Source organism: Heptranchias perlo, chromosome 28, assembly GCF_035084215.1.
Source record: "Heptranchias perlo isolate sHepPer1 chromosome 28, sHepPer1.hap1, whole genome shotgun sequence".
NCBI classification, from domain to species: Eukaryota; Metazoa; Chordata; class Chondrichthyes; order Hexanchiformes; family Hexanchidae; genus Heptranchias; species Heptranchias perlo.
The window spans coordinates 22,446,308-22,472,009 of NC_090352.1; the positions used below are offsets into that span (position 1 = coordinate 22,446,308).

General features: G+C 41.9%; 3 protein-coding genes across 8 annotated transcripts in view; 2 read left to right on the forward strand and 1 right to left on the reverse strand.

Annotated features, from left to right (window-relative positions):
• The window catches only part of rilp (Rab interacting lysosomal protein), a 35,445-nt gene extending 33,043 nt beyond the window's left edge, over positions 1-2,402 (forward strand). For 2 of the 4 annotated variants that reach the window (XM_068008220.1, XM_068008222.1), the window contains 2 exons: positions 361-475; positions 2,258-2,402. In XM_068008220.1, the coding sequence (XP_067864321.1) occupies positions 361-475; positions 2,258-2,281 (139 nt within the window). In that variant the 3' untranslated portion in view covers positions 2,282-2,402. The remainder of the gene's footprint in view (positions 1-360; positions 476-2,257) is intronic. The other 2 variants (XM_068008221.1, XM_068008223.1) reach the window with 1 other exon arrangement.
• Positions 2,403-3,485: 1,083 nt separating this feature from the next.
• txndc17 (thioredoxin domain containing 17) lies at positions 3,486-13,527 on the reverse strand. Its single transcript, XM_068008224.1, has 4 exons — positions 13,099-13,527; positions 10,619-10,700; positions 9,527-9,602; positions 3,486-7,794 (listed from the first exon to the last, which is right to left on the reverse strand). Exons 1-4 carry the CDS (start codon positions 13,232-13,234, stop codon positions 7,726-7,728), a joined length of 363 nt encoding a protein of 120 aa, XP_067864325.1. The 5' UTR covers positions 13,235-13,527; the 3' UTR covers positions 3,486-7,725.
• A 45-nt stretch (positions 13,528-13,572) lies between these two features.
• The window catches only part of kiaa0753 (KIAA0753 ortholog), a 51,027-nt gene continuing 38,897 nt past the window's right edge, over positions 13,573-25,702 (forward strand). For all 3 annotated transcript variants that reach the window (XM_068008217.1, XM_068008219.1, XM_068008218.1), the window contains exons 1-3: positions 13,573-13,707; positions 21,232-21,375; positions 22,112-22,718. In XM_068008217.1, the coding sequence (XP_067864318.1) occupies positions 21,238-21,375; positions 22,112-22,718 (745 nt within the window). In that variant the 5' untranslated portion in view covers positions 13,573-13,707; positions 21,232-21,237. The remainder of the gene's footprint in view (positions 13,708-21,231; positions 21,376-22,111; positions 22,719-25,702) is intronic.

Here is a 25,702-nt window from a genome sequence, read left to right on the forward strand (position 1 = left end):
GATCACACAATGCTTTCAATCAAGCTGTCTGGGCCTGCTGATGTGATCTTTTCAGTTTTCTATTTAAAAAGACAGACCAGTCCATCAATAGGATAAATATCTCCACAAACTAACTGAGCTTGTGTGTCTGATCGCAACTCGTCCACAACAGGAGATATTTATTCAATCACATTGTTGGCCAAAACATCATCCATTTATACCATATTTCTTTCAGTTGAGAACATCCCTTTTAAGCTGTTTTAAAAACTTACAGCAATCTGAAAAACTAAAGAAAAATAATTTGTACTGGTATTTGCCCATACAATTGTAACAGAATAGTTTCCAGTATTTTCCATTCACTATGTATCCCTCCCTTTACAGGTCACTCATTACCACACATCCCCCTCCAGCTGGGAGGGTGGGATGGTCTGGACATCAGACTCTCCCACGACTGCCATCAGTGTCCCTCCACGACCAGCTGTTGCGTGCAATTCAGGTGGGTTCCGCTGGACAGTGGCCCTTCTGGATTTTTCCTGCTAGGTAGGAAATGAACGTTCTCTCAGTTGCCTGGCACTCCAGTAAGTGGCCATGAAAGCATACAACTTGCCACCCGTGGAAAGCTCCAACTTCAACTTTCCTCACTTGGGTGCTTTCCGGAATGACAGAGGCTTGTGTTCAAGCTGAAGGTTGCATGGAAACCAAATGCTACAAATTAAGTGTATGCTCAGGGATTGTATCATATCACTTTGCACAAAGCATCTTGATTTTGAGATGAAGGTATGGTTAACATTTCAGGTCGGTGAACTTTCATCAGCCCTGGTTCTGATGAAAGGTTATCAACCTGAAACGTTAAACCCTATCTTGCTCTCTCCACAGATGCGGCCTGACCTGCTGAGTGTGTGCAGCATTTAGTTTTTTTTTAATTTCAGATTTCCAGCATCTGCAGTATTTTGCCTTTTGTTGAGAGTTCTGTAATAGAACTGTGCAGTGGAATGTCCAGGATTGTTTCTTTATTTGAAGCTGTCCTGCATAAAGCTGTGTTTTATTTATTGCTTATCTGAGTCGGTGGCAACATGTAGCAATTTTAGGGCATTTTGCATTGTGGGCCCACAAGTCCATGAGACCTAGTTGGGGCTGCTGTGAATTCATTTGCAGCCAGCAGAGACTGCTTCTTCCCCTCCCCCCCAAAAAATCCTCTTTCTCTCCTCTTCTGAAGGTGATGACTCATACTATGATACCCCATGACCACCAGCAACTTTTTGAAATCTTGCCATTCTTGTGTGCGCAGTGACCGTGCCACAGACTATCCGGTTGTAGGGGCATCACTGCCCAACCCATCTGATGTGCATCCACGTAGACTTTCCACCAGGGGTCAAATGATGATCAGGAGCAAGGGACATAGCAGATGTTCCCACTCCCCGGCCTGTGGGATACTGAGTGTAGTCACTTCTACCTTCCTGAGATCCGGTAACTCAGCCCAGACTAAGGATTGAATCTGGGACCTTCCTGGTTTGTAAGGATGCGCTGTGATTACCAGAAATTCTTATGGAAGGCGTCCTGAGGAAAACAAAACTCGGCAAAGACAGATGTCCTGCCCTGTATCAGGTATTGGAATTACAACCTCTGGTTGGTTGGAAGGCAAGCACTCAACCATATACAGTGCTAGGTCATTCTGGTAATAATCATTTAAAAGGGGTAAAACCTTTTTGCCTTGGATGAAATTAATGTTTTTTTTAAACTGTAAGGTTGACAGTTGGGCTGAAATGAGAATTTGCCTGATGCAAATGTTGAAAGTTGTTCCTTTTAGCCCAGAATCACAGGAGCCTTAACTCAGCCTGAGGATCTTATTCATGCAAGGAATGTACACTCTGTGCCATTCAATTGTGTGTCTGATGTGCTTGGTTTGAGACTCGACTGCGTGCAGTATTGCAAGCCATTGCTTGTTGACTTCATTACCACTGTCCGTAATGCTCAGTAATTGGATTAGCTTCTGCTCCTGCTGATTTTTTGTTCTGGTCCAGGAGAAGTTTAGCATTGGGGACTCTGGACTTTAGATATCACTGAGTTGAGGCTAAGAACCAAGTTTGTTTCTGGTGGGGAGTCTGGTGCTGTACTGCTAGCAGAGCACCCAGCTACGCCACACAGAGTATTAAACTTTCTGCTTGCTGCTATCCATTAGTACCTGGATTAAAGGATTAGGAAGCTAAGACGAGAGTGACCTCTTCTGTATTTGAACTGGTTTCCTGTTGCACACTGTTCTATTCTTTTGTTCCCACAGGTTTGGGTTTCTTTATCGAGGTAACAGCGCCAAATCAGCCTCAACTACCAAAACACCAGCTGAAACCTGGGAAGTCATTAGCCCCAAGGAAGTGAACTTGTATGAGGAATGTTCACAAACCAAAGAATAAAACTGAGGGAAAATGTATCTGTATATATTCTTTCAATACACATTTTAACCTGATTTACAATTGCTGCTTTTAAGTACTCAGAATTTAGGGTTTGATTTTATAAACATTAACAGGGATTTACACTATTTAAAAATCATGTGTGATAATTTGTAAAGTATTTTAAGGTTTTGAAAACTATTTTTAAATAAACCTTTATTTAAAAAAAAATCCTCTCTTGTGGAACTTCAGTGGAAGACCTGAATGTAATGAGATCCAAATGCCAATTTGCTGTGGTCTCTGTTAAAATATGACTCAATTTGGTTACAGTTCAGGAGTGCCTGGGGCTGGGGAGGATGACTTTCATGAAAAATAAAACTAGGCAGGGGTGAGCTGGAATTTATTGGCAGAATTCCACCTCCCTTTTGACCCCATCAGAAATCCTGGGACTCTTAGGGGCAGCCTATAATATACCCACCCCTAAATTGGCAGGCAAATTAAATGAGGAGGGGTACAGATTCTGACTTCCTGTGCCACCACCACCTGCTCTTGCTTATTTGTGCTCAATGCATCACCTAGTGTGCTCTCAAATTCACTCACTCACTCAAAGTCCTTCAGGGTAGATGTACCTGTACTGGTGCTTTTCCAGGGTTAGTGAGAAAGGGTATAGACTGAGGTCTCTGACCCCATTGCTGTTTCATTGGCTAGACCTAGCGAAAGAGATGAGGAACATGTTACAATAGTGTCTTGATAACTCTTCAAATGTAGCTTTCCACTGTATGAATGACATGGCGTTGTTTGAATATATACTTTGGTATATATAGTGAGTGAGCAAATAGAATTCGAGTCAGTTTAGTATAAACTCCAAGCTGGGGCTAGGGCTCTGATTTCTTGATCCTCTGGCATTTCTCCCCTTGGTCTTTGCAACAGCCTACACAAAGGGAGCTGGAAGATGGAGGACGAAAGGGGGAGTGGGAGAGGTCTCTTCTCCCAAGTAGTTTCTTTCCTCCTGTGCAGTATTCGGAAATATTGTTGAAAAGGTGACAATTTAAAATTGCCAGGAGCACATACATGTGCCCCAATACAGCCTATAGTGAAATGAATATGCATTATGCAAGGGCAGTAGATGGAAGAATTTATTATCAGGATACATGAGAAAATCCACTTAAAGCTGTTATAAAGAGTACTGTGCTGCACTATTGATTTTCATGGGAAGCTGCCCAGGAGGAGCCCCTCTTCCCACCAATCTCTTGTCTTCTGGCTCTGTTTGAGGAGGCAATTTCTTAATTCAAGGCACTGGGTCACCGTAACAGTTTGCAGGGGCGGGGGGGGGGGGATTAATTAAGGGGACTTCAGTCAGTTTGTCCAAAGTGACAATGTGCTCCAAACTGGCTCCACAACTACCCAAACATGACAATGTCAATCCCTGATTGACCCAACAGTACAAACTAGAAAGACAAATCATCCCAAAGTGACCCAGCATCCCAAACTGAGAAATTACCCTAAACTGATCCAAGTCCATTGGGAATGCTGGATCAGTTTGGGGTGTCTCGTTCTGGGTGCTTCATTACGTTATATAATTTCTCAGTTGTGTATACTGAATCAGGTTTAGATGCTTTGTTAGTTTGTGATTCATTGATTTTTAGGGTATTCATAGAATCATAGAAAGTTTCAGCAAAGGGGGCATTTGGCCCACCATGTCTGCGCCAGTCGAAAAAGAGCCATCCAGCTTAATCCCACTTTCCACCACTTGGTCCGTAGCCCTGTAGGTTATGGCACTTCAAGTGGTCATACAAGTACTTCTTAAATTGAGTTGAGGGTTTCTGCCTCTACCACCCTTTTAAGGCAGTGAGTTCCAGACCCCCACCACCCTCTGGGTGAAAACATTTCTCCTCCGCTCCCCTATAATCCTTCTACCAATTACTTTAAATCTATGCCCCCTGGTCACTGACTCCCACTAAGGGAAATTGGTCCTCCCTATCCACTCTATCTAGTCCTGTCATAATTTTATATACCTCAATTAAATCTCCCCTCAGCCTCCTTTGTTCCAAAGAAAACAACCCCAGCCTATCCAATCTTTTCTCATAGCTAACATTCTCCAGCCCTGGCAACATCCTCTGTAGCCTCTCTAGTGCAATCACATCTTTCCTGTAATGTGGTGACCAGAATTGTACACAGTACTCAAGCTGTGGCCTAACCAATTTTTTTATACAGTTCTAGCATAACCTCCCTGCTCTTATATTCTATGCCTCGGCTAATAAAGGAAAGTATCCCGTATGCCTTTTTAACCACCTTGAATGTGGGGGGCATAGATTTAAATATCTGTGGATATGCACTCGAAGGTCCCTTTGTTCCTCGACACCTCTCCGTACCCTCCCATTTATTGTGTACTTGTATGCCCTCCCCAAATGCATTACCTCACACTTCTCTGGATTGAATTCCATTTGCCACTTTTCTACCCAATTGACCAGTCCACTGATATCTTCCTGCAGTCTCAAGCTTTCCTCCTCACTATCAACCACACGGCCAATTTGTGTATCACCTGCAAACTTCTTGATCATGCCCCCCACATTCAAGTCCAAATCATTAATATATACCACAAAAAGAGCCTTGAGGGACCCCAATGGAAACAGCCTTCCAGTCACAAACACCCATCAACCATTACCTTTTGCTTCCTGCCACTGAGCCAATTTCCCTTGGATCCCATGGGCTTTTAATTTTTTGTTCAGTCTGCCATGTGGGACCGTGCTAAAATCCATGAACACTACATCAAATGCGTTACCCTCATCGACCCTCCTTGTTACTTGCTCAAAAAATTCAATCAAGTTAGTCAGACACGACCTTTCCATAACAAATCCATGCTGACAGTCCTTGATTAACCCGTGCCTTTCTAAATGATGATTTATGCTGTCCCTCAGAATCGATTCCAATAATTTGCCCACCACCGAGGTTTGATCGACTCGGTCTATCTCTTTCTCCCTTTTTAAACAATGGTACAATGTTAGCAGTCCTCCAATCCTCCTGCACCACGCCTGTAGCCAGGAGGATTGGAAAATGATGGTCAGAGCCTCTGCTATTTCCTCCCTTGCTACTCTTAACAGCCTGGGATATATTTTATCCAGACCTGGGCATTTATCTAGTTTCAAAGATGCTAATCCCCTCAATACTTCCTCTCTCTCTATGTTTATCCCATCCAATATTTCACACTCCTCCTCCTCCTCAACTACAATCTCTGCATCATCCCCCTCTTTGTGAAGACAGACGCAAAGTATTCATTAAGAACCATACCCACATCTTCCACTTCCGCCTAGTCGAGATGATTTGGGTGCTTTTGTCAGTTTATATGCTTTGTTGGGTTGAAGTGCTGGGTCAATTTTAGTGGCTGCATCAGTTTGGGGAATCCCTTAGTTTTGTGATCTTTGAGGTCAACTTGGGTGATCTGTCATTTTGAGTTTGAGGCACTTTATTAGTTTGGGCACTGGGCTAGTTGGGTTGCTTTGAAAGTCTGAGATTATTTGTCACTTTGGGTGCTGCATAAGTATGGATGATTCAGTAGCTGGCAGCTGGAGGCGTTGCGTCAATTTGGGGTGAGTTTTCAATTTCGCTTATTTGATCTATTTGGGGTGCTGAGTTAGTTTGCCTCTTTTGTTTGGGGTACATTGACCATTTTGGGTGATGTCAATTTGGGGTGATGTTTCAATTTCAATATGTGGAGGGGGGGGTGGGGGAAGGGGGCACAAATTTGTCTGTCTGGGGTGCTGCACCATTTTGGGTTCATTTGTCAGATTGGTTTGCTGGGACATTTTTGTGGTGTTTTATAAGTGGGTCCAGTGTAGGGTACTGCTTCATTTTGGGGGGCTTTGTTAGCTTTGGATAATTTGTCAGTTTGGGCAAATTGTCATAATTGGATGATTTTACAGGTACAGGTACAGTAGCCTAGTGGTTATGGTACTGAATTAGCAAGTGAACCAACATCTTCAACTCCTTGATCACCATTCCTGGGTATGTCCCGTCCCATTGGCAGAATAACCCACCAGAGGGTCAGGTGAATGTGGCTTTGGCAGTCTTTAACATTGATTCTAGAGTCCATGAAGTCTTATGGCTTCAGATCAAACAAGGCCAAGGCCTTGTACTGATTACCACATACTGTAACCAACCCCTTCAACTGATGAATCAGTACTCTTCCATGTTGAACATCACTTGGATAAAGCTCTGAGGGAAGCAATGACACAGTGTGCTGCTGGATCACTTTGGGGCAATCTGTCATTTTGAGGTACTGGGAAAGTTTGGTCCATGTCAGTTTGAAGCACATTGTTTTTAATGCTGGGGCAGTTTGCAGTGATTTCAGAATTCCCCATAATTATTTTTTGGAAGAAGCAAAAGGGCAGAAGCATTGTAAGTGCATGGCCCCTACCTGACAGTAGAGTCAAGGGCACTACTACCTCCAGTTGTCCAAGAGGCTGACTTTGTAAAGGAAGCCATCAGTGCATTAAGCCACATAGCTGCAACTCAACCACTGCCAGTCACAAAGGTAAAACTGCTCTAAACTTTTATTCTACAGGGTTATTCCATGTAGTGGATGCAAGTCTAGGGGGGTATTAGCTCTTTACAGTATAGGTAGCTTTTGGAAGTGTTAGCATTGTGCAATTTCTGGTCCTCTTACAGTGTAGTCAGTAACTCCATAGAGTGTAGCTTTCATTGCTCCTTCTCAGCATTGTAAGCATAGTGTATGTTGCCAGTACTTCTCAGGACTTGGGCAGGGTGCAGTACTAGTCTAATGAACTCTTAACACTACTACCAGTGTGTATTGTCCATAACCTTAAACACACTATTTGTATTATGCAATGTCAATAACTCTCAGCTGCATGGACATTGGCAAGAGCTAATGAAGTGCAAAATTTTGTCTACTATTTACTTCCAAGGGGACACTGTTCTAAACAGTTGTCCAAATACCATAATTCCTTAAAAGTACCAGCCTACAGAATATATATTTTAAGGCATCATCAGCAAAATCAAGAATCCAGTTCATTCCCAGGATGGCATACAGCAAATTTAAATCAGATTGCATTTCTCATTTTGCCCCCTGTGCATTATTCTTTGAACATTTGGAAAGGATCCCAGAACAATTTTAAACACAACAGACAATGCCTCACACTCATGCCTGCGGGAGGGTTCCCAATCACATTTATATGATTACAAGACAATGGAAAAAGCCAAAATTAGACAGGAATGCAGTTCAGTTTGACCTCTGGTATCCTTTCCATATCTACTTTGATGGAAAACAATTCAAAACAAAAAAAGTCAAGCACATTCTGTAATGGACATTGGTGCTGAAGATAGTGTTTGTTACAATAAGGAATCTTCAATCCTCTGTGAACAGCATATGCACAAGGTCTGTCTTAAATAACTCCTCTTCTACCAACTTTTGGGGCTGAAACACAAGAACACATTGGAAATTGAAATGTTTCACACACTGTTTTGATAAAACTATCGATAGAAGGAATTTCAACATTCTCCCCCGCCATACCAGAGATCATTATTAAAAAAAATAACGATGCTTAATTCTTTTGAACAGTTAAAAAGGCAATAAAATGATCACTCAAATTTATAGTTAGAGGTTCATGCAGTTGCAGGCTTAATCACAAAAGTATAGCACAGCCCATCAGGCCTGTGCTGGTGCACGCTCCTTAACAAACTAGCTACTGTAATCACATTTGTCTGGTTTGTCTTGTAGCCTTTTATATTTCTCCTTTTCAATTACTTATCCAATTTCTTTTTGAAGTGTTTACCTGAATTACCACTTGTGGCTAAGCATTCCAAGTTCTAATAACCTTCTGAAAAAAATGTATTTTAGTTTCCTGCTTTGGTCTTTGGTGATAATGTAGAGTCTATGGCCCTCTCAAAACCTCATTATTTTGAAAACATCTATTTGTTCAATTCTGGGCACCACACTTTAGGAAGGATGTCAAGGCCTTAGAGAGTACAGAAGGGATTTACTAGAATGGTACCAGGGATGAGGGACTTCAGTTATGTGGAGAGGTTGGAGAAGCTGGGGATGTTCTCCTTAGAACAGAGAATGTTAAGGGGAGATTTGATAGAGGTGTTCTGAATCATGAACGGTTTTGATAGAGTAAATAAGGAGAAACGGTTTCCAGTGGCAGAAGGGCCAGTAACCAGAGGACCCAGATTTAAGGTGATTGGCAAAAGAGCCAGAGGCAACATGAGGAAACATATTTTTACACAGCGAGTTGTAATGATCTGGAATGCACTGCCTGAAAGGGTGGTGGAAGGAGATTAAATAGTAACTTTCTAAAGGGAATTGGATAAGTACTTGAAGGGGAAAAATTTACAGGGCTCTGGGGAAAGAGCAGGGGAGTGGGACTGATTGGATAGCTCTTTCAAGAGCCGACACAGGCACGATGGGCTGAATGGCCTCCTCCTGTGCTGTACTTACTATGATACATCTTCCTTGTATCCTTTCCATGACTAATATTCTTCCTATAATGTGATACCCAGAACTGTACACAATATTCCAACTGTGGCCTAAGCAAGATCCTGTACAAATTCAACATCACTTGCTTGCTTTTATATTCTATACTTCTCTTTATGCAAAACCCAAAATCTCATGTGCTTTTCATCTGGATTTCCACCGTTAAAGATTGACCGATCTGTACCCCAGATCTGCCTGTTCCTCAATTCTGTTAGGAATATTTATTAAGAGTATACTTCTTCCTGCTCTAAACATGTGAACAGGAAGGATGGGAAAAGTGATGCAAGGAAAAAAAACTGCATACTCTTCACAAAGAGCAGCACAGAAATCAGATCTGAGGGGATTTTGGAAAAAAAAATTATTCAAAGAAATGAAACTCCTAATTTCAAAGTTCCAAGATAAAAATTCAAACATTAAACATGAAAACACCTATCAAAAAGATCTGAAATGAAAAACTGTGTTGACCCTATATAAAAAACCAAGATTAACTAATGCAAAAAAGGATCACATTTAAGATGTACACAAATAATAAATTATATTGATCTTTAAATCTTTTCTCCATAATACAATTTTCATAGTTCCCAGCTGCATCTTACAAATTCAAGTCAAGGCGATTAATTAGTAAATTACAGAGGTGAAAAAAACAGCCACTGGAAGATTAGACTCTACTCACTGTGCCATATTTCATGAGAGTTGGTACAGCAGTCACTTTCAGTTTTGTTCGAAACTTATTTTCAAGATTCTTCCAGCTGGTCAAAGACAGTGCATGAATATAAAACAGGCATATTAGTTATATCTTATATGCATAGAAGTCTGTTTCAGTGAAGAGCAGAGCATTGGCACAGGTTTTTACAAAGAAGCATTTACAACCGGATAATCTGTAGGCTGTGTACTGGAATTATTTGGCTGTCCAAAACTGTTCTGCATCTGGCAGTTTGCTGAGCAATGACTTCTGGGCAGTAAAGCTCTAGTTTCAATACAGAAGTATACACTTATGCCATCAACAACAACATTCACTATCATTCTTCTTGGACCACTGTTCAAGTTGGAAACAAAAAAAAGAGTCCTCACCATTACCTACATCCCACCAAATTCAGAATGATCAATTTATTTAAATTTTTAATGAATGTGTATCATTTCTTCTTCTAGTAAAATAGCAGCTCCATTTTGATCAAAGATAGCCTGATTCTTGAGTGTTTTGTAAGGGATCTACCCATACAAGTTGGAAATTTCTAAAACTAACTGATACAGATCTTGATCCAAGTAGGAAACTAGCTGTAACAAACCATATCTAAAAGAAATAATTTTTACTTCAGCTTTCAATCTGTCATTCAGCAATGGGATTTGTATTAGCATAATTAAATATTTTATCATCATTATGAAAGATACCAAATAGTAATTTCACTGTCCAATTGGATAATTATGTCCAACAAGTTACACTCATAATTGAGGAAATCAATTGATAATTAAAACATTTGAATTAGGCAGAAAAAAGGTACAGCACTTGGACCAAGAGTCCATGTTTTGCATCTTATTTATCACAGTGTTGATGTAATCTTTGACTTGGCAGTTTATACAGTGACATAAGACTGACTGGACCTTAGTTACTATGGCTGCACTTTGGAAAAACTAAATGAACTCTGCAAGTTCATAATGGTCTCTTAAATATCACATAATTGGCTACAAGGTGAGTGAACTCTTCAATTTGTTTCAGAACAATTATTTTTTCCTGAAGTTTTAAAAACAGACACAAACAATAACTTACTATGGCCTGTCACCCGTTTGACAGTAGATGAAGACAGATCCTTCAGGCAGTTTACTCAGCTCTCCACGGACTATTGGTTCAGCTGGAGGAGTAAGAAGAAAACTATTGGATCTCAACAGTCTGGGCAGTGACTATTTCAATTCTAAATATTGTAAACTCTCAAATTTAAAATGAATGAATGAATAATTGCCCTTTTAGATTTTCCTTTATAACATTTTATGCCGAAGTGTTTAAAAGTTTCTATAAAAATCACTAAACATCAAGCTTCGAAAGGCTTAAGTTTTCACGTGGGCCTCTTTTGAAAAGATATATTAGGGGTAGATGTTCTACTTGTTGTCCGGGCATAAAGCTGGCGTTGCAGATCAGCCACTCATTATAGAAACTGCCTGATATTCATTTCCATTGAAATCAATGGAAATAAACCCCAATGTGCCTGTGAGGAGAATACTGATGGTCTACTGACTGAGAATTGAAACACAAAAATACATATATACTACAGCTCACAGTTTGTGGATGCCTTTAGTTAATTGAATGATTAGCTCATCTGCCTTTTGATGGCATTTCAACCTTCCATGAAGGGTTTCACTACCTTGTCCAGGCCGAAGCCGTTGGCAGTTTCTGGAGGTGGCCTCGTTACTTAACTGTCACCCATAGTACAGTTTACTCTCATTACGGTAGCAGGTTTTAACACCTAACCTGACTTTCTCAGAAAAAAAGAACTGGGCATAATAGTTATAATACTAAATAGATAGCATTTATAATATTTTCATTTAGAAACATGGCTCATTTTTTTTACATCAAATGTGCCGATTGTTTACAAAAACCACTATATAAAACAAAAACAAGTTTCAGACAGGGATGAGAGGGTGAGAAAGAAATCTTTCAATAAAACATCATGAAAAGACCACAGGTCTTTTATTTGCTTGGCTTGCGTACATTAATCCCATATGTTTGTCTTGATAATTATTGGTAGCTTTTTTTCCAAAAATGAGTGGTTATAACAGTTATGACTATGTCATGATAAGATGTACAGCAGTTATGCAATCAGCAATAGTTCGGATTTCAGGGCAAGTTTCAAAGTGCATTGTATATTTTATTCCACTGATAGTGACATTCACTCATTGCACTGGTTTGTCATTAAAAATGGACTTTAAACACATTCAGTCAAATAACCTGCTGACACTTAGACTGCCTTTACACTGCATTCGTACGAAATGATGTGTTTTGCAGTGACACAAAATCGCTCGTATAACTTAGGTAACACATTGGTAATCTAATGCCACAACACATTGTGTTCCTAGGTTTAAAAGTCTTTCAGTAGGAACTTTCAGACCCATTCCACAGAAGACAAACTACAGTGCAACTTCAGCCTGCGCAGAGATAAAATTGTTGCCTGTCGCTGCCCGACATTTTTTTTTTAATGCATTCATGGGACGTGGGCATCACTGGCAGGCTAGCATTTATTGCCCATCCCTAATTGCCCTTGAGAAGGTGGTGGTGAGCCACCTTCTTGAACCGCTGCAGTCCATGTAGTGAAGGTTCTCCCACACTGCTGTTAGGTAGGGAGTTCCAGGATTTTGACCCAGCGATGATGAAGGAATGACAATATATTTCCAAGTCAGGTTGGTATGTGACTTGGAGGGGAACGTGCAGGTGGCATTGTTCCCATGCACCTGCTGCCCTTGTTCGTCTAAGTGGTAGAGGTCACAGGTTTGGGAGGTGCTGTCAAAGAAGCCTTGGCAAATTGCTGCAGTACATCTTGTAGATGATACACACTGCAGCCACAGTGCACTGGGGGTGGAGGGAGTGAATGTTTAAAGTGGTGGATGGGGGTACCAATCAAGCAGGCTGCTTCATCCTCATGTAAGGAATCCCCAAAACATTAACATGATGGTTCAATTTACTGAAGCTAAACTAATTGTCTTCTAGGAACACATTCTAAGAGGTCACAATGATCTGCAAAAGTTTCATGTAAATGACGCATGGCCATCTCATCACATCTACTTCTACTATTTGTGGACGTGTGTAGAGAAGTCTAAAATGGCTACCAGATAGACTAATATAATTCTAGTCTATAAAATCAATGAACACTGAAACGTTTTGGTCTCAGACTGGTATACAGTGCGCCATATACTTGCAGCCCTGTAATCCACGCGAACATATGAAGAATGGTCAGTTGGAGGATGCACTGAAGGATGACTGGAACCCATACAACCAAACCCCAGCACACCTTCAGGGCCGGATAGGAGAAAATTGGGAAACAAAAAAATTCTATAATTGAAGGGGGTCTTAATTCAGCCTTTAGTCTAAACTCAGAATCACTCCTGAATTTAGTGCCCGGTCACTGATTACAACAGTCTTGCTAGTTCCTGGTCAACCCCAGACTTTATAGCTGTACCATAAGTAACTTTAGCAACACCAGTGCAATGTTCTTGCAGCAACGGATGGCCTAGGTGGGTCTGGCGCGGGTTTATTTATACCTGTCACACAATCCGGGCACCAGCTCACACCCTTGGCATCTTTGGAGCCGGTGAAATATGCGAAGATGGTCTTGCCCTTGTTCTCGTCCACCGCCTTCACGAACTCGTCGTATCCGGCTACTTCCACGGTGGCCATGATGTATCCCCCGAGCCGCCTTCCTTGCCTTGCTCGCACTCCCTTTCAATGCTGTGCCGCTGCGCCGACTCCCGCGGAGCCTTTTTATAACCTGAGCGATAACGGCCTGAACCCTGCGGCTTCCGTTAGACCGTCAGCCCCCGCGCGCTGCCGTGGCGCAGACTTTAAACCGGGAGTAGGTGCGTGGCCTTTAAACCGGAGACCGGGAGCAGCGGGGAGTCGGTTCGTGGACTTTAAACCGGGAGTAGCGGGGTTGAGGGGCGTGCGGAAGCGGTTCGGGATTAAATCCGATGCTGGATGTTTGCGCGAGTGACGCCAGTTACCGGAACCGGAACTGGTGTCTGGCAAACCGGGCGCTTGGCAACAGCTGGAGCTTTGGGCCTGTGGCGCCGGCTCGACCTTGTTGGGAGTGTTTAGTATTAAGCGGTTGTTTGGTTGCAGTGTCGGTGAGGTTGTAGTGCTGACCTTACAAGGTAAGGGGTACGGTAAACCGGGACAAGCTTCCGTGTTTTCAGCAGTTTGAATGAAAGGCAAAATCCTGCAGGTGTGAAACCCAAACCCGACACCGCTGCAAACGCTCAGCAGATCGGGCGGCATCTGTGGGGAGAGCATAAGCCGACATTTGGGGTATAGACTAAACTAGAAGATCTTACAAATCTTGGCTGCTAAAGAATCTTCAACAAACTTGCTTTTTAAAAAGAAACATACAGCCCAACTGTGTATATTATGAATTACCACTTGTCCAGCTTCAATCAATCTAATTGCGAATAAATGTCATCAGTATAAAATATAAACTGCCTTTTCACGTAGGCTATTCTGTGTTCCTCCAGCTGCTATGCCTGCTCACACCCCTTAAGTCCCGATGCGCCAATTAAAAAGGAGCAGAACAAGGGTAAGGGGAGAAAACCCTAAACGCACACACACAGGATAAGAAATATAACCTGTCAAGTGCTTAGGTGAAGAAGAGGAGATGGTTTCATATTTATCATCTGAACCTGCAGGGATTGTGCCATGATTGTTGACCTTTCAGTGTGAATATCGGCACACCCAGATATCGAGCACAAATGGTTGGTAGTTTCTGCCCTGACAGTTGGTAATGGCTGTAAAAAAAAAAGTAATTTGATCCAGTTGAATTAAAAATGAGAAGAAAAGTTAAGCAATTTCATCTGGAAGTTGTGATGGTTGTGATATCCAAGTTTTGCTTTGTAATTTCTGACATCTTGAGTTCTGTAAAATCACTAGCCTATATGTAAAATGGTAATTTTAGTATAGTTTGCATTAAAAATAACCCAATATCTTGTGACGCCCAATTTCACATTCCTGAGATCTTACATCTTGGACTACATTCTACCACTTAGCTGCTGTCAATTCAACATTTAAAGCTATTGTTTTCTTATGCAAATTATGTGAGTTACCAGAAGCACCTGAAACCCGCTTCTTTCACTGTTGTACCAAGTTAGTGTAGCTAGGTCTAGTCAACTGATTATGATAAATTTGTACAGGAATTCATATAGGATATTCACTTTGTCTCCTATTGATCTGGAAAAGAGCAAATGCAAGACACGCATTGTACAGGCCAGAATTACTGATGATGTATTTACAATTCGATTTATAGAAGCTAGGCAAGTAATTCATAATACATACAGTTGAGCTGAATGTTTGAAAGAATATATTGTCCTTTCAGCAGCTTCTAGCAAACACTGGAAATGATATCTCTGGCTGTGCCATTTTGGCTGAATATGGAGTTCTCAGTACTTGCGTTCTTATGGTATTTCTCTGATATGATAAATAGGAGCAGGAGTATACCATACGGCCTCTTGAGCCTGCTCCACCATTCAATCAGATTATGGCTGATCTTCAACCTCAACTCTGCTTTCCTGCCTGATCCCCATATCCCTTGATTTCTCTAGAGTCCAAAAATGTATCTATCTCAGCCTTGAATATACTCAATGACTCAGCATCCACAGCCCTCTGAGGTAGAGAATTCCAAAGATTCACAACCCTAGGAATGCCTCCTTATCTCAGTCTTAAATATCTGACGCCTTATCCTGTGACTATGCCCTCTAGTTCTAGACTCTCCAGCCAGGGGATACAACCTCTCAGCCTCTACCCTGTCAAGCCCCCTCAGAATCTTATATGTTTCAATGAGATCTCCTCTCATTCTTCTAAACTCCATTCTACTCAACCTCTCCTCATAGGACAACCCTCTCATCCCAGGAATTAATCTAGTGAAGCTTCGTTGCACCGCCTCTAAGACAAATATATCCTTCCTTAGATAAGGAGACAAAAACTGTCGCGGTACTCCAGGTGAGGTCTCACCGAAGCCCTGTACGATTGTAGTGTGACTTCCTTACTCTTGTACTCCAACCCCTTTGCAATAAAGGCCAACATGCCATTTGCCTTCCTAATTGCTTGCTGTACCTGCATGCTAACTTTTTGTGTTTCTTGTACCACGACACCCAAGTGTCTCTGGACACTAACATTTAATAGTTTCTCACCATTTTAAAAAATATTCTGTTTTTCTATTGTTCTTTCCAAATAGCAGAGCTGAAAATAGCAAGAAACCTGGAACCTAAGTGCATTAAAGAAATTACTTTAAAGTATGTTATAAACACTGAGTATTATTTCTTCATAAACTGTTTATCAGTAATTAAACCTACATTAATAAGACAAAGAATGCTGACTATCAAGTGGGAGGGAAGAATAGTGAAACTGAATAAAAGCATGATATAAACTCCACTGTGTATGTATATGTGTGTAGGTATATACATAATACATTCATAAATATGATTTAAAGGCTGTAGTTTCTTGGATTAAAGATAATGGTTACAAAATATTAAATTCACAATATCTGAGTGCCTCAATGGGATTATTGCCTTGTAATCAGCTAGTGGTATTTGTTATCTTCTGAAATTCATATGTACAAAATAAAAAGATGAGAGTATAGATAAGTGACACAATTATTTAGATTAATCACGTGTCATATTGGCTCAGTGGTCGTTCTCTTGCCTGTGACTCAGAAGGTTGTGGATTCAAGCCCCAGTCCTGTGATTTGAGCTGATATAATCTAGGCTGACAGTTCAGTGCAGTACTGCGAGAGTGTTGCGTTGTCGGAAGTGCTGTCTTTTGGATGAGCCGTTAAACCAAGGCCCCGTCTACCTGTAAAAGATCCTATTCGATGAGCAGGAGAGTTCACTGTGTCTTGGCCATTAATCTCTCAATCAACACCACAATACAGATTATTTGGTCATTTATCTCTTTGTAGGACCTTGCTGTGCACAGATTGGCTGCTGTTTAAAGGGTTAGTCATTGGCTGTGAAGGGCTTTGAGACATCCTGAGGATGTGAAAGGTAGTAAATGTAACCCTGCTATTCAAGAAAGGAGGGAGAGAGAAAACAGGGAACTATAAGCCAGTTAGCCTGACATCAGTGGGGGAAAATGCTAGAATCTATTATTAAGGATGTAGTAACGGCACTTAGAAAATCACAATATGATTAGGTAGAGTTGACATGGTTTTATGAAAGGGAAATCGTGTTTGACAAATCTATTAGAATTTTTTGAGGGTGTAACTAGCAGGGTAGATAAAGGGGAACCAGTGGATGTAGTATATATGGATTTTCAAAAGGCATTCAATAAGGTACCACGTGAGGTTGTTACACAAGATTAGGGCTCATGGGATTGGAGGTAATATTAGCATGGATTGAGGATTGGTTAATGGACAGAAAACAGAGTAGGAATAAACAGGTCATTTTTGGGTTGGTGGGTTGCAACTAGTGGGGTGCTGCAAGGATTGGTGCTTGGGCCTCAGCTGTTTACAATAAATATCAATGACTTCGATGAGGGGACCGAGTGTAATGTATCCAAGTTTGCTGATGATACAAAGCTAGGTGGGAAAGTAAATTGTGAGGAGGACGCAAAGGGATATAGAGAGATTAAGTGATTAAGCAAGAAGGTGGCAGATGGAGTATAATGTGTGGAAATGTGAAATTATCCTCTTTGGTAGGAAGAATAGAAAAACAGAATATTTTTTAAAAGGTGAGACACTAAGTAATACTGGCATTCAGAGGGATTTGGGTGTCCCTGTACATGAATCATAGAAAGTTAACATGCAGGTACAGCAAGCAATTAGGAAGGCAAATGGTATGTTAGCCTTTATTGCAAGGTGGTTGGAATATAAGAGTAAGGAGGTCTTGCTGCAATTATATAGGGCTGTGGCGAGACCACACCTGGAGTACTTGTGCATTTTGGTCTCTTTACCTAAGGAAGGATATACTTGCCTTAGAGGGGTTGCAACAAAGGTTTACTGGTTTGATTCCTGGGTTGAAAGGGTTGTCCTATGAGGAGAGATTGAGTAGACTGGGCATATATTTTCTGGCGTTTAGAAGAATGAGAGGTGATCTCATTGAAATATACAAAATAGGGTAGATGCTGAGAGGCTGTTTCCCCTGGCTGGACAGGCTAGAACTAGGGGTCATAGTCTCAAGATGAGGGGTTGGCCATTTAGGATGGAGCTGAGGAAAAATTTCATTACTCAGAGTTGTGAATCTTTGGAATTCTCTATCCCAGAGGGCTGTGGATGTTCGGCTATTGAATATATTCAAGACTGAGATCAAAAGATTTTAGGACACTAAGGGAATCAAGGAATTATGGGGATAGGGTGGGAAAGTGGAGTTGAGGTAGAAGATCTGGCATGATCTTATTGAATGGCGGAGCAGGCTCTATGGCCTACTCCTGTTCCTATTTCTTAAGTTGTTATGAAAGGTGCTATGTGAATGCAAGTTTTTTTTTAATTTGTTCATGGGATGTGGGCATCGCTGGCGAGGCCAGCATTTATTGCCCATCCCTAATTGCCCTTGAGAAGATGGTGGTGAGCGGCCTTCTTGAACCGCTGCAGTCCGAGTGGTGAAGGTTCTCCCATAGTGCTGTTAGGAAGGGAGTTCCAGGATTTTGACCCAACGATGATGAAGGAATGGCGATTTATTTCCAAGTCGGGATGGTGTGTGACTTGGAGGGGAACGTGCAGGTGGTGGTGTTCCCATGTGCCTGCTGCCCCTGTCCTTCTAGGTGGTAGAGGTCGCGGGTTTGGGAGGTGCTGTCGAAGAAGCCTTGGCGAGTTGCTCCATTGCATCCTGTGGATGGTACACACTGCAGCCACGGTGCGCTGGTGGTGGATGGGGTGCCAATCAAGCGGGTTGCTTTGTCCAGGATGGTGTAGAGCTTCTTGCGTGTTGTTGGAGCTGCACACATCTAGGCAAGTGGAGAGTATTCCAGCACACTCCTGACTTGTGCCTTGTAGATGGTGGAAAGGCTTTGGAGAGTCAGGAGATGAGTCACTCGCCGCAGAATACCCAGCCTCTGACCTGCTCTTGTAACTACAGTATTTATGTGGCTGGTTCAGTTAAGTTTCTGGTCAATGGTAACCCCCAGGATATTGATGGTGGGGGATTTGGCGATGGTAATGCCGTTGAATGTCAAGGGGAGGTGGGACTCTCTTGTTGGAGATGGTCCTTGTGTGGCACGAATGTTACTTGCCACTTATGAGCCCAAGCCTGGATATTGTCCAGGTCTTGCTGTATGCGGGCACGGACTGCTTCATTATCCGAGGGGTTGCGAATGGAATGGAACTGAACACTGTGCAATCGTCAGCGAACATCCCCACTTCTGACCTTATGATGGAGGGAACGTCATTGATGAAGCAGCTGAAGATGATTGGGCCCAGGACACTGCCCTGAGGAACTCTTGCAGTATTGTCCTGGGGATGAGATGATTTGCCTCCACTACCATCTTCCTTTGTGCTAGGTATGACTCCAGCCACTGGCGAGTTTGCCCCCTGATTCCCATTCACTTCAATTTTACTAGGGCTCCTTGGTGCCACACTCGGTCAAATGCTGCCTTGCTATCAAGGGCAGTCACTCTCACCTCACCTCTGGTATTCAGCTCTTTTGTCCATGTTTGGACCAAGGCTGTAATGAGGTCTGGAGCCGAGTGGTCCTGGCAGAACCCAAACTGAGCATCGGTGAGCAGGTTATTGGTGAGTAAGTGCCGCTTGATAGCACTGTCGACGACGCTTTCCATCACTTTGCTGATGATTGAGAGTGGACTGATGGGGTGGTAATTGGCCGGATTGGATTTGTCCTGCTTTTTGTGGACAGGACATACCTGGGCAATTTTCCACATTGTTGGGTAGATGCCAGTGTTGTAGCTGTACTGGAACAGTTTGGCTAGAGGCGCGGCTAGTTCTGGAGTCTTCAGCACTACAGCCGGGATGTTGTCGGGGCCCATAGCCTTTGCTGTATCCAGTGCACTCGGCTGTTTCTTGATATCACGTGGAGTAAATCGAATTGTCTGATGACTGGCTTCTGTGATGGTGGGGATATCGGGAGGAGGCCGAGATGGATCATCCACTTGGCACTTCTGGCTGAAGATGGTTGCAAACGCTTCAGCCTTGTCTTTTGCACTCACGTGCTGGACTCCGCCATCATTGAAGCTAGGGATGTTTACAGAGCCTCCTCTTCCCGTTACTTGTTTAATTGTCCACCACCATTCACGACTGGATGTGGCAGGACTGCAGAGCTTTGATCTTATCTGCTGGTTGTAGAATCACTTAGCTCTGTCTGTGGCATGTTGCTTCTGCTGTTTAGCATGCATGTAGTCCTGAGTTGTATCTTCACCAGTTGTAGTATGCCTGGTGCTGCTCCTGGCATGCTCTTCCACACTCCTCATTGAACCAGGGTTGATTCCCTGGCTTGTTGGTAATGGTCAAGTGAGGAATATGCCGGGCCATGAAGTTACAGATTGTGCTGGAATACAATTCTGCTGCTGCTGATGGCCGACAGCGCCTCATGGATGCCCAGTTTTGAGCTGCTACATCTGTTCTGAATCCATCCCATTTAGCACAGTGATAGTGCCACACAACACGTTGGATGGTGTCCTCAGTGCAAAGACGGGACTTCGTCTCCACAAGGACTGTGCGGTGGTCACTGCTACCAATACTGTCATGGACAGATGCATCTGCGACAGGTAGATTGGTGAGGACGAGGTCAAGTAGGTTTTTCCCTCGTGTTGGTTCGCTCAGCCTGGCAGCTATGTCCTTCAGGACTCTGCCAGCTCGGTCAGTAGTCGTGCTACCGAGCCACTCTTGGTGATGGACATTGATGTCCCCCACCCAGAGTACATTCTGTGCCCTTGCTACCCTCAGTGCTTCCTCCAAGTGGTGCTCAACATGGAGGAGGACTGATTCATCAGCTGAGGGAGGGTGGTAGGTGGTAATCAGCAGGAGATTTCCTTGCCCATGTTTGACCTGATGTCATGAGATTTCATGGGGTCCGGAGTCAATGTTGAGGACTCCCGGGGCCACTCCCTCCTGACTGTATATCACTGTACCGCCACCTCTGGTCGGTCTGTCTTGCTGGTGGGACAGGACATACCCAGGGATGGTGATGGAAGAGTCTGGGACGTTGGATGAAAGGTATGATTCTGTGAGTATGGCTGTGTCAGGCTGTTGCTTGACTAGTCTGTGGGACAGCTCTCCCAATTTTGGCACAAGTCCCCAGATGTTTGTGAGGAGGACTTTGCTTGGTTTGCATAGATTACATAATGAGCAAATATTCCTTCTTAACATGATGTCCTGTTTTGTGTCGGAACCAAGAATTAACAGTTTGTTTTTCGTAGTATGTTGTATTTTTACAAAATTTTGTTATTGCTAGATCCTAAAGGGTAAGCTTGAGCAGTCAGCACAGCTTCAAAGAAAATCTGAGATCAAGTGACTGCTAGTAATTATTTTTGTTCACTGAATTTTACGTTTCAGGATTTACTTTTATTAATTACTGTTTTGTACGTCCCTATTCTTCATCCTCTTTCTGTTTTCACTTGAACTTTCTCCCCTTTTTTATTTTAATTATCTTTTTTGTTTAAGTTTTAAAGACTTATCTGTCTTCTTCTGCGTTCCCTTTTTATAACGTATGGCCACTTTAGTTGTATTATTTTGATCTATGCAGATAATCATGGCCACAAAGATTCAGCAGCAGCACACACGGGTTACAAACCCAGCCCAGTCTTTTGGGACCTGGATGCCTTCTATGGCAGTTGGACAGGATGTTGGAAGGAGTGAACAGAGCAGAACACAGTTTTACAAGACTCAGGTACATCACTACTTTATCTTTTCGGTTACATTGCCTACTTTACACCAGCAAACAATGCTGCATTCACAGTTCAATAATTTAAAGAATAGTAATGAAGGCATGAAATATTGTTTTAATGTAGAATTTGGCTATTAAAAGGAAACTGCAAGTTTTGAACAACTTTTAATATTTCAAAATGTTTATTTTCTATTTACAGCTAGCGTTCATTTGCTACTGTGGAGAAATTGTTCGCAACTTTTTTTTAATAAGTCTGTAATTAATTGCTGCTTTAATTACTTGAATCTTTGTGCAAAGAGAAGAAAAGTGATATTAAATATGTATCTATTTGATATATGACAGATAAATTGTTCAGAAGTGGCGCTGTGCATTGGTGGAACAAAGTAACGTGGGTCACAGAGCGATGGGTCGTGCATCGATGCTTGTGATTTTCCCCATTACAAGTTCCATATCTTAGATGAAACATGATGGGAAGGCAGCGAACTGATGATCACCACTTCCCTCATGTTGAGGGAGCGAATTAGTGGTTGAGTTACCCAGAATCTCTGTTACACCTATTGACTGTTTACAAAGCAGCATTACAAGCTACCCCCATTGCTGAGAAGTACTGCTGAGATGGGGAGGGGGAAAAGGCATTAGTGTATATTTCCTCAGTTTATTATAATTAAATGAAAATGTTAACAGGAATATAAAATGTGCTCAAATTACTAAAGCTTTTCTTAAAAAAAATCTTTTTCAGTTAAAATTCAATAAAGAAATGCCAAGTACTGTATCCAACCTGGCCGTGAAATTCACGGACCCTCGTCCAATTGTAATTGAAAAGCTACGTCAACCTTGTGAACAGCATGTTCAAGATGATGCCCAAAGTATGCACAGTTCTGTGCAATTTTCTGCTGTGTCTGAAGACAGACTGAATGTGGCTGTTCGGATGGCAAAGCGAGATCTAAGGAAAAGGCATCTGGAAGAGAAAGTGAAGGATTACTTGTGTAAACTTGAGCAAGATCAACCAGAAATTGCAAAATGTATTAATCGAATGAAGGGGAAATCTGCTGAGAATAGTGCATGCGTCAGGAGGCGGCTGAAAGCAGAGGGCCTTACAAAACCGAGACACCAAAGGAACCAAGCTTCAAAAGAGGAGGTTACAAGGTCTGGTGCCAGGGTCTATATTTACACCTCTGACCAAAGCCAAGCTGGGCCTGTCCCCCACTCTGATTCACCACCAACACATGACCCAGGTCCAGATGTGAGTCCCCATAACCAGGGCAATAAAAGTGTTGAGGAGATCCGTAGGCTGAGAATGGAGCTCAGCAAGTACTTTCAGAAAATTGAGGAACTTGCAAAGAAAGGTATAAAATCTTATTTTTAAAAAAAAGTTTTATTTAATTTGTTTACATTAACTTTTGTGCTAATTGAATAGAAATATCCAAATGATGTATCTAATTGTATCAAATTAGTGTTATTGTGTAACACTCTGTTGTAAACTGGAAATAATCTTTTGAATTTGCATGCATTTTGCAAGTCAACCCAAGCCTATTGGATATGAACAAACAATGACCCAAAGGGACACGTGGCTCCTGAGCGTTGGCAATCTGTCTCACAGATTTCTTATTTGCTAGTTTGCCCTGTTTGAATTTTGTGGGCTTGAATGTTTGAAAAAGGCTATTTTCAGTGCTATATCTAATAGTGTATATGAATCCTAAATCAGAATAGCAAGATCTGTTGTTATCAGCAACTTGAGACGTGCAAATGAATGAAGACATGGATTTAAACTTTATATGAGGCTTCCCAATGTTCCATTATAATGAAGCCTTAACTCCTCATAAAGGAACCGTCTGCAGTTTACCACCCATGCCTAGGAGTGAATGATGCCTAAATTTGGCTCATTGAACTGCCTTAATCAACCAGCTTGGATTATATTAGCATTTACACTACTAACCTCCCTTCAGGATCCACACAAGCTTCTGAGTGAATTAATTAATTTCTTGCCAATTATCAAAGAGGTACACAGACAACAAAGTCATGAACTAAGAATTATTTATTAACCTTAGAATCATAGTTAGCAGCATATGAACATTGGAATTGCTAGGTGAAGAAAGACCAAGGTCCATTTAATTTGCCTTCTACCATCCTGGTAGTCGCATGGTACAGCAATAATGGAGTTATCGACTAATCATGATAATCAATCTCTATGAATTAGTTTACAACAGACCCAGACAAGAGGCGATGAAAACCCCCACAGGTGGAAAGCTTTGGAAACCATAGGTCCAAAGTCACATGTCCCTCCCAAACATTCTACACTTACCATAAGTTATTTCTCATATACTGTATCCTAAAATATTTTCTGTAGGAAATCTATCTAATTTGCATTGGAATTAATCCACATTATATGCTTCCTAAGGAGCCTGTTCCATAAACAGAGTATGCAAATAATTAGTAGATAGGGTTAATTGACAAAATAAATAAGAGGTTACAAAGGCAGTTCAGTTATGTCATAGTAATTCAGCATTAACAGCTTGCTGATTATAAATTTATGGTTGAGATCAGTGTCTGTGATTGATATAAATTGGTGATATTAATTTAGGATTATAGCCCTTAGATACCTGACAAGTTAACATAATTGGATAGACTAAAGTCTATATCTGTTTGTAGTTAACAATGTTTCCAGAAGTTATACAACCTCATCCTTATATGCTGGTATGGATGAATTGATTGCCTCATCTTCCTCTGGGAGGATGGTGTTAGACTTCTGAGATGTCAGTGATGATCTTCCATCTGTAGAGATGCTAACTTTTCCTCCTGGATCCTCTGCTGAAGGACAAATTCACCTTCCACGCTGGTAGATGTATCTGTACTAGCTGGCTTAAATCTCACTACCCTCGATCGCGGGGAAACTTGTACATCTAAGCGACACACTTATATCTGGCTGGTATAGCCATACATTCTTAACTTCTGTAACCTTTGTTTCCGTCATAGATGCCCTTTCTGAATTTAGAGACACCCTTCTACATATGTTATTCAAAGAATTCCTGCACCTTCTACTACAAAGGCCACTACTAAAAGAACAAGAACTAGAAATAAACTAAAGATTAAGGACTGGACTTTAATGTCAATTACTACCTTGTATATCCTCAATTTCCAAAGAAATCTCCTCAATTCTACTGATCAGTCTGAGTGACACATGTTAGAGGATTTCAGCCCTTTCAGTGTCGGTCACCTCAGACAGCCATGTTGATACCCTTGATGAGCTCCAAATCCAAGACATGCTAGGTTGCTTGTTTACGCCTTAGCTTCTTAGGTCTTTGGTTCAGATAAGACAGAACATCTTTACCCCTCCCCCTTAACGAGTCATCTCCGAGCCTGTGGCTTGATGGCTTGTCTTCGATCCCTGATGATGAGGAATATTTTGTTTGTGTAAGACTTCATGGTTTAATTAGCATTAGCCCTTTACTTTCCCAGAATTCAGTCTGACTACTGACTCCATTTTTAGGATACGTTTAAGTTAATTCTTGGGTCATTTCTCCAACAATAGGAGGACGCACAACGCTGTGTTTGGGGAAGTAGCATATCTATTGGGAATAGAACTGTATCGTTGGCTGCAGGCTACTTACTGGGATTCCAAAGAGCCTGACCAGGATCTGGGAAAGTGGCAAGTCTGGGGTCGGGTTGGGAGAGAGACAGGGAAGCCTGGAGGAATTTATGAAATGTATAGCAAATCGTGTCCATGTGAGCATTCTTATTGTATATGAAGTTTTGTTATAGTAAACTTATGTATGTTTTATAGAAACTTAAATCCTGATCTTGGCTTGGTCTACAATTTTAGGCTTTCAGTTTTTATTTAGAAAAGTATTAGCAATAATCTTTAACTTTGCAAGAATAGCTTCAACCAGTGGCCTGCAAAATGGAGAAAAAAAGTCAAAAATTCTCATGGGCAAATAGCTACTTTGTGGCTCTGAAAGGAAATACTTGCTTCCACGGGGACAGTATGAGCAGAAGAGTGAAAGCTCAGTGCTTAGTGTGGGGAAGCAGGAAGTGGGCTGGCTATGGGGAAGGCAAGTCTGGGTGGATGCAGTAAGTTGATGCCATCCATGGAGGTTGAGGGGCTTGGCTCAAGCAAGAGCTGAGTCTAGGGTTAAGCTGGGTGGAATGTAGGGAGTGGGAAAGTAGGAGTTGGTCCGTGGTACTCTAGCGAATGATGACACTGATGGTCGTGTGGTTCCTCTAGATCAAGCAAAATGCTTTAAGGCAACACAGACTGAGGCAATCAGATAGCCAGAAGAAAGAAAGAAAGATTTGCATTTAAACAGCACCTTTCATGACCTCACGATGCCCC